This window comes from Onychomys torridus, chromosome 21 (assembly GCF_903995425.1).
Source record: "Onychomys torridus chromosome 21, mOncTor1.1, whole genome shotgun sequence".
In the NCBI taxonomy this organism is placed as follows: Eukaryota; Metazoa; Chordata; class Mammalia; order Rodentia; family Cricetidae; genus Onychomys; species Onychomys torridus.
Window position 1 is genome coordinate 7,581,594 of NC_050463.1, and position 8,066 is coordinate 7,589,659.

The following is an 8,066-nucleotide window of genomic DNA, read 5'->3' on the forward strand; positions in this document are numbered from 1 at the left end:
CACCCTCAGCAAAAAAATTGCAGGCAAATCCAGCTTTCTACATGGGTATTGGGGATCTGAACTCAGGTCCTCTTGCTCGCACAGCCTCAGAATTCTGATACTCATTATGAGACCCCAGGTTAATAGGCGCCACCAAAGATGCCGAGAGGTATCTCCTCTGCCAGTCTGGGGGACTCCAACAGTCCCCACCATTTTACTTACGAATTTATGGGCTAAGAGTCTGCGAAGAACTTTGCCTTGTTACTCAGAAGTCAAGTTGTACATTAACTGCATTTTTTTTTTTTCTGTATTATTCATGCTCAGGTATCCGGGACCTCGGTTATCACCTGGGGACAGCCCCTCCCCTCCCAGGGCTAACTCACCGCTAGACAGTAAACCTGCTAGCCTAGAACAGAACTATTTCACAAAACATCAACCAACCACAACTCGGTAAGAGAGGAAACAAGGTCGCCCTGAATAGCCTGGACATTCCTTGAACTCCAGATCTTCACACCTTAACCTCCCCAGGAGCTAGGATTACAGGTATGTACCATCAAGCCTATTACTTCCAATTCTTCTACCTCGCCTTCCCAAGTGCTGTGATTATGGCCTTGCAACAACAGGGAATAGCCAAATTCAAATCAGGATTGCTCAGCTTCCATGTCACAGAAGAAGAAGCCATGACAGAGGACTCTCCAATGAGGAGCTGCCACCTCAGCTCTCCTCCTCTTCTGTTAAGCCCACTGTTAACACAGATGGACTCAACACCCAATCTGACTTACTGCAGAAGGCCAAGTAGCAGAGGACATGTCCAGAACACAGTCCCATGTTCTCTTGGCTGAAGGCTCCCTTAGCGGGTGAAAGGGGATCCAAAAGAGACCCCAGGCTGCCCAGGCCAAGGGAAACAGAGACTAGAGGCAGGCAGAGGAGGTAAAGAAACTTTAATCACCACCCATCAATATGAGCAGCAGGAGTGTCTAAGCCAGGGTGGCCCCATTTCTTGGGAGCAACCTGGGGCCAGCCCCTCAGTCCTGGCTATAGCAGTTCTCCATCCAAGCTCCCCACATATAAGGGGAATATCTGAGGATCCCCAGTCTCTAGGACCACATCTGTAGAAGCTTAAAAATCAATGTTCTCTGTGGCCAAGAGCCCAGGTCTCAAGAAGCCAGCAGCTGCCTGCATGTCACACTGTGGCTTTGCCCCGGTCTGACTGCACTCAGGGCCAGGTGGTGACCACGTATCCTTAGATCAGTGAGGTTTTCCTTTCTGACAGCAGCAGAGACTCCTTCACAGCCACCAACAGCCCTGGTGGGGACAGGTAACCCTGACCTCGGAGTCGTAACAATATGAGGATGGTGACACAAACCAGGATGGCACTCAACACCCCTGTGGGGGACAGACAGATGGTCAGAGGAGTAGGGCAAGGAGGGTAGCAAGCTATCAACACTAATATGTAGGCAGTCTACTATGTGTCCTCTCCAATCATCCCAAGCTCCTCACAAGGGAAGGCCTATCTTACCAGCAGCTGCAATAACCCCATAGGCATTTGTGTTTCGGGAAGGGTTCCCAGCAGAGGCAACTGTTGCATTCCTTAGAGAGGTCTCATTCTCCAGGGTCATAGGAGTCCTTGTAGTTGTGGCATTCTCCTCCTGGAAGATCTTGTCAGTTTCTATGTTGGTGTCTGCAATAAGCCCAGGCATCAGTAGTTGAGAGGATTAGCGTGGGGTGCATAAAGGCTCGAGGTGCCAACTCTTAGAACTCATCCTGATCTAAGATTGAGTGGAACTGATGGGAAATCACTACTCCTAATGATATCTTATCCTCTACCACAGGGATGAAGTTCTGGGAGGATGCATGTGTTCACATCCTCAATCTAGTCACACATGGGAAGATAACAAATGTCCTTAAGTAACTGCCAGCCCTCCCCACCCACACAGGTATACCAAGATCCCAGGGCACGTACCACAGCTGAGCTCATCACTGGAGTCGGGACAGTCTGGGTGACCATCACAGCGCCATGTATGTGGGATACAGACATCGTCCAACATGCAACGCAGCTCACCCTCCTGACAGGGCTGGCGGCTGCAGTTGAGAAGGTTCTTGTCAGAGCCAGCAGGACAACCACTGATATTGTCACAGGAGCAAGGAAGGGTAGCCAGCGGTTGGCATTGCCCTTTCTGAGCACATGGCTCAATCCCTGAAACATACAGTCAATCAGGTTCCAAACATCCATGCAAGAAAGCCCAGTATTATAGGCATGGTGGCACACACCTTTAATCCCAGAACTCAGGAAGCAGAGGAGGGTGGATCTCTGAGTTTGAGTCTAGTCTACATAGTGAGTTCTAGGAGAACCAGGGAAACCTGTCACAAAAAAAGGAAAAGGAAAAAAAAAAAAAAGCCCAATACTTCATCAGCTGCCCAATTCCCTCTAAATCTTAGCTTCTAGAAGCAGCTGAGCTGGGAGTGGTGTCTCACTATTTTAATCCCAGCAATTGGGAGGCAGAGCAGGTAGATCGATCTCTGTGACTTTGAAGCAAAGGGTTGGGGATTTAGCTCAGTGGTAGAGCGCTTGCCTAGCAAGCACAAGGCCCTGGGTTCAGTCCTCAGCTCCACAAAAAAAAAAAAAAAAAAAAAAAAAGGGTTTGAGCCAGGGATATATAAAATAAAATTTGAAAAAAGTTTCCCCAGGGCTGAGTAGATAACTCAATGGATAAATACTTGCTGAACAAGCATGTGGATGGACTGAGTTTGATCCCCAGTACCCATATAAATGCCAGGTACAGCAACTCACCTACCTAATCACACTGCTAAGAGTGCAGAGAGACAGGTGGGATCCTGACAGATCTTGGGCCAGCCAGTTTAGCTGAAACTGGAAACCCCAATTTTAGTGAAAGATGATCTCAAAAAGTAAAGTAGAGAGCAACAGAGGAAGACACCCAGTGTCAACCTCTGGCCTCCATGCACACACAACATGCTGGCAAATATACCTGCACACACATGTACCCAAACAGATACACACTAAATAAAATTAAAAACAGCTGACTGTGTATAAAGGCTTGCCTTATGTTAAATTTCTACCTGCTGCTCTTGTCAATTTCACCTTTCGATATCTAGTCTTCCTACAGTTCCCTCACTAATTTGCTCAACCTCCCTATCTGCCTGCCTTAGATTCCAACTCTTTTGGTTTTTGTTTTTGATTTTATTTTTATTTCAGACAAGGTCTCACTATGTAGCTCTGGCTGGCCTGGAACTCTGTACAACAATTGGCCTCAAACTTCAAGATACCTACCTGCTTCTACCTCCAGAGTGCTGGGATTAAAGGCAAGCCCAATAGTCTAGTCCCATAGACTCCACCTTGTCCTACTTTGCCATTGCCACTCATCCAGCACTGTAACCACAGCCTTTTCATAATCCCACCCCCATAACTGGCACCAGTCCAAACTTGCACTCTGAAACCCCTCTCCAGGGATGGCCACTTACTACACTCCTCCTCATCACTGCCATCAGAGCAGTCTGGGTCCCCATCACAGTGCCAGGAGAGGGGTACACAGTAGCCACTGGTAATACACTGGAAGTTGTCTGTCGGGCACGAGCCGGCACGGGGGCCTGAGAGACAAAGATAAATGAGGCCTGGTGGAGGGGGTGTCCAAATCTATAACATACTCCAAGACAATGGTTATGAGCTGCAATCTGTTGGAGACAAGCCACGTCCCAGGGTGCAGAAACTACATTGGCAGTTATCCTCCACAGAGTACTGTGTATGTGTTGTTTGGGCCTCGGAAGTTCATGCATGCTGCTAGGTAGACACTGCTACAATCTATCAAAACTCTATGACCACACAGAGCTGGTGACAAATTGGGACTCAAATCCAGGTCTCACTGACCCTTGAGACTCTACTAGGCTCCAAATGGACAGTTTACACAGGAGACCTCCAAGTTCATGGTTAAACAGGCTGGGGGAGGAGCTGTTCCCCCAACATGCTCTACAAGAGGCTCAGGATCAAGGTCAGTGGGACTTGTTCTAATCCACCTGTTTAGCAAAAGGGAGACTGAGACCCTGGGTACAACACCTGCTCAAAAGCTAGGCATGGTAGTATATGCCTATAATCTCAGCACTCAAGAGGATTGCCGGGCAGTGGTGGCACACACCTGTAATCCCAGCACTCGGGAGGCAGAGGCAGGTGGATCTCTGTGAGTTTGAGACCAGCCTGGTCTACAGAGCAGGACAGGCTCCAAAGCCAGAGAAACCCTGTCTCAGGGAAAAAAAAAAAAAAAAAAAAAAAAGGATCCTAAGTTCCAGGCCAGTAAGGGCTACACAGGAAAACCCTGCCTTTAAAACACGGCAACACGCCTAGTCATCAAGCCCTGTTGCCTCATCTCCTAAGTTCTTCAAGTGTTAAAATACTCTATATGACCTAAATGTGTCACTTCTTAACTGGACCCCTAGTACCTCATCTCCACCAGGACAGAGCATCAGAGTCCTCTCAAGTACCCAATTTTATCACCCACTATCCCCTGGCACCCAGGCCTTCCCACAACCAAATCTAAATCCCTTCCTTCTTCAACATACTCCCTCTCCCTCTACCCTTGCCTCCTCAGTTCATCTAAGAGACCTGGCTTATTTTCCCCACAAGGCCTTTGCATGTGCCTCCCTCAGCCTAAAGGCCCTTCCCTCCCTTTCTACCACTCTGTATTCTGGGGAGGGTGGGAGAATATCTAGACCCTTTTGCATGCTAGGCAAACATTCTACCACTGAGCTATACCCCAGCTACTCACCACCTGATCCTTCCACTCTACATCTGAGATTCTTCTGCAGCCTTCAGATCTCAACTTACACCTTGGGCAGTGTCTCATGCACTCCAGGAAACTCTGCTTCCCACAAATAACAGCCCCTAACTACTCACATCCATCTTCCTATTGACATGGCCTCTGATCCTGTCCAGGTCAATGACTGACAGTGTGTGGACAAGAGGTCATATAAGGGTCCACATTGAGTCCAAATGAAATATAAGCCTTTCCTGAACTCTGAACAGGGAGGCTAGGGCTGTTTGCTGATCTAGAGGGGCAGGCAGTGAAAGGACCTGGTACTTGAACCAGCAGGAAGGAGAGGGGGGAGCTTTAGAGCTTCCCACCTCACACACAGGGCCAGAGCTTCCAAGACCCCTCCCTCCCTCTCTGTGGAGTCAAATGCAATTATACTTGTATACCACACATCCTGTGGAGTTGGAGAACTGAAGAATAAACCTTGGCCACCTTCCTTTCCTGCCTCAGGCATAGCCTCCTCTCCATACCTAACAACTCACAATCCTGACCTCTCCCTGACTTTCTGGATTTTCTTTGAGTGGGCCCAGAGCAGGGCAGACCCTGCCTCATTGACAATTATCAGACAGGAGTCAGGATGATTCATGATTTCTCCTCCTAGCCTGTTTCCTCATCTGCAAAAGAGGAATAATAGAGCCAAGCATAATGATGTTCATCTGTAACCCCTGCTCCTCGGAAGCTGGGACAACAGAACTACTTGTAGCTTCAGACTAGCCAAAAGTGGGAGGGGTGGTACTCTACAGACCCATAAAACTCCTATCAGATGAAGTGGCCCATACCTATAACCCTTGTGCTGGGGAGACTAAGGCAAGAGGCACAAGCTACAGCCCAGCCTATGTTACACAGTGAGACCCTGTCTCAAAAACAAGAGCCAGTGCCTGACTTTATCCCAGCATTCTGGAGGCAAAGCCAGGCTGATCTCTAGGAGTTAAAGTCCAGCCTGGTCTACATGGCAAGTCCCAGGTCAGCCGGGGCTACAATGTGAGACCCTGTCTCAAAAAAACTCAAAATAACATAATAAAAACCGGAAATTAAAAAAAAAAAAACCTCAAAGCAGTAAGGCCTATTTTCCTATAGAGTGGACCTTCCTATATAGAATGAACATCCTGTTCCTGCCCAGGGCAGCTGCCTGGGGTTTACCAAGTGAAATATACTCCATTTGTGAAATACATTTCAGGGCTCTTTCTTCCATTGTGTGAGGCAGGAATTCAAGGAGAATTCCTTGAATTCAAGAGAAACTCTGGATTCTCAAAGAACAGCCACAGAACTTCAGGCTCAGGGCCGAGGGTTTCACGAAGGCATACTTGCTGCAGGAAGGTGCCAGGTGACCAGCCCTGCGTGGTAAGAGGTCAAACAAAATCAGAAACGTAAGTCTTCCAGCCCACGCTGGGCTGAAGGACAACTTGGAGGTGACATGGGGACAGAACGGGGAGAAGGAGGCAGCTGGGCACGGGGCAGCAGAAGACAGCAGACACCCACGTGGAGGTCCCTGCAGCAGACATCAGGGGTGGCTCTACTCAAGCTAAATCCAACCCTGCGTGCTGGAGGAGTGTCTAAGAAAGATGGGCGACACAGCCAATAGTGAGGCACAGGGGCAGGATGAAAGCGGAGAGGGACGGGGTGGGGGGCGGAGTCACTCACCAGAGACCGGGACTTGGGTCGGGGCCAGTGCCGGTGCGGGAGCAACTTCTAGGCCTAGTCCAAGCAAAAGCAGCAGCCGCAGCGCCAGGCCCAGGGCCACTGCCCGCCCCGCTCCACCCCGCGCCATCCAACCGCTAGCCGTACTGCGTTCCAGCCCTGGATACAATCTGAGAGCCGGCCTGACTCTCGCGCACGCGCACATAAAGGCAGTGGGAGGGGCACCTGTGAGCCTGAACCGTAAGTACCAGAATACAAGGGAACCAAGAACTTACGTCTTTTTCCGGCTTTTTCCCAACAGCAGTCTGATTGGTTTGGTAACCTGGGCCTGTACTCCCAACAATTATACAGGAAGCTACTCTTCCTCTTAAGGAAGAGGATCACAAGATCAAGGCCAACTTAAGCAATTTAAAAGTCACCCAAAACAGGTCAGGAACCAAGGGAATAATTGAGGTAGAGCGCTTGCCTAAGTAATCAGGAAGGCTCTAGGTTTAATTTCCAGGACTAAGAAAATAATCTCATCAACTTGAAATAATAAACTTGCAGGTCTATAAATGAACTTACCAATTTTGACCTAAACTTCACATGCAAACTATTGCAAACATAACTGCCCAGTGATCCCAATGAATATGGCAGCCACACCCTGTGAACACTCCCCAGCAGGTCCCTCAACAAGCAGCTCTGGTGCCACCTACACATTTTACGATTTATTTATTTTACCTTATTGTCTAATTACCCACTAGAATGCCAGCTGCAGGTGGGTCAGGTTGTTGGGTTGCTGACTGGTGTGTCCTTGATGTCTGGCACATGCCGTGAAGGAATGATGGAATAAACAAATGAATGAAGGTAGTTACTGGCTTCCAACCTGAGCTGTCCCATCCACTTGGATTCCATACCAATCTCATTACCTCTAGTTCTCACAGATTTAAGAGACACTTTATTCTGACATCCTCCTCCTTGGGCAGTGGGGATAGATACAGGATTGGAGGCCTTTGGGTTTTCTATCCCACTTGTATACTTTAACTGCTATCTAGTATGACTAGTGATTTGTGGTGGTAGTGTTCTGTTGGTCCTAGATAGTTTCTCAATGCATAAAGCAAGCTGGCCGGAAACTGATCCTCTTGCTATGGCCTAAGTATTAAGGATACAGTCATGTACCAACCAGTTTAATGTTTTCTTCTTCACATTGTTTCCCAAAGTTCTACCTTCAGATTCTATGGCACTACCTCTCAGTAGGGCTGGGGACAAGTCACTGTCCTTCAGTGGGCAAGTTTACGAAATGTAGCCTTCAAGTCCAGACTTTCATACAAAGGTTCTACTTGCAGATGGATGGTATCTCACCACTATAAAATGTTGGAGGTTATAACTGCTTTTGGTGTGTACTGTCTCACCAATTTCCAGAAAGGGAAACAAAATGCAATGGTGTTCAGATGCAGAGATGAAAAAAAGATAAATAGGACAGCCCAGGAAAGGGAGAGGAGGATCAGGATCTTGGTGGAGGAGGTATCTAGGGTATTGGGCAGACCCTGGATTTGCACAGAGCAATGCAATGTACTTGCGAATTGCCTAGAGTTCACAGCCAGTTCTCAATGAGCCTAAGAGAGTGCTTAGTCACTCCAAGATGACCTC

General features: G+C 48.4%; 1 protein-coding gene across 2 annotated transcripts; it reads right to left on the reverse strand.

The window, feature by feature from the left end:
• Positions 1–903: 903 nt before the first annotated feature.
• On the reverse strand, positions 904–6,642 carry Cd320 (CD320 molecule). 2 transcript variants are annotated; one of them, XM_036170969.1, is made up of 5 exons: positions 6,441–6,642; positions 3,460–3,585; positions 1,943–2,176; positions 1,499–1,660; positions 904–1,365 (listed from the first exon to the last, which is right to left on the reverse strand). In XM_036170969.1, the coding sequence occupies exons 1-5, from the start codon at positions 6,640–6,642 to the stop codon at positions 1,223–1,225; spliced, it is 867 nt and encodes a 288-aa protein (XP_036026862.1). In that variant the 3' UTR covers positions 904–1,222. The 2 variants fall into 2 exon arrangements, with proteins under 2 accessions (XP_036026862.1, XP_036026863.1); XM_036170970.1 differs by lacking the exon at positions 3,460–3,585.
• Between the last annotated feature and the right edge of the window lie 1,424 nt (positions 6,643–8,066).

Bases quoted from the DNA above. Each gene is read 5' to 3' on its own strand.
- Cd320 (XM_036170969.1), bottom strand. From the start codon at position 6,642: ATGTGCGCGTGCGCGAGAGTCAGGCCGGCTCTCAGATTGTATCCAGGG. The intron at 3,586-6,440 runs GTGAGTGACTCC...TTTGTCTCTCAG, and splicing joins GACCCAAGTCCCGGTCTCTG to GCCCCCGTGCCGGCTCGTGC. The intron at 1,366-1,498 runs GTAAGATAGGCC...TGTCCCCCACAG, and splicing joins TGGGGTTATTGCAGCTGCTG to GGGTGTTGAGTGCCATCCTG.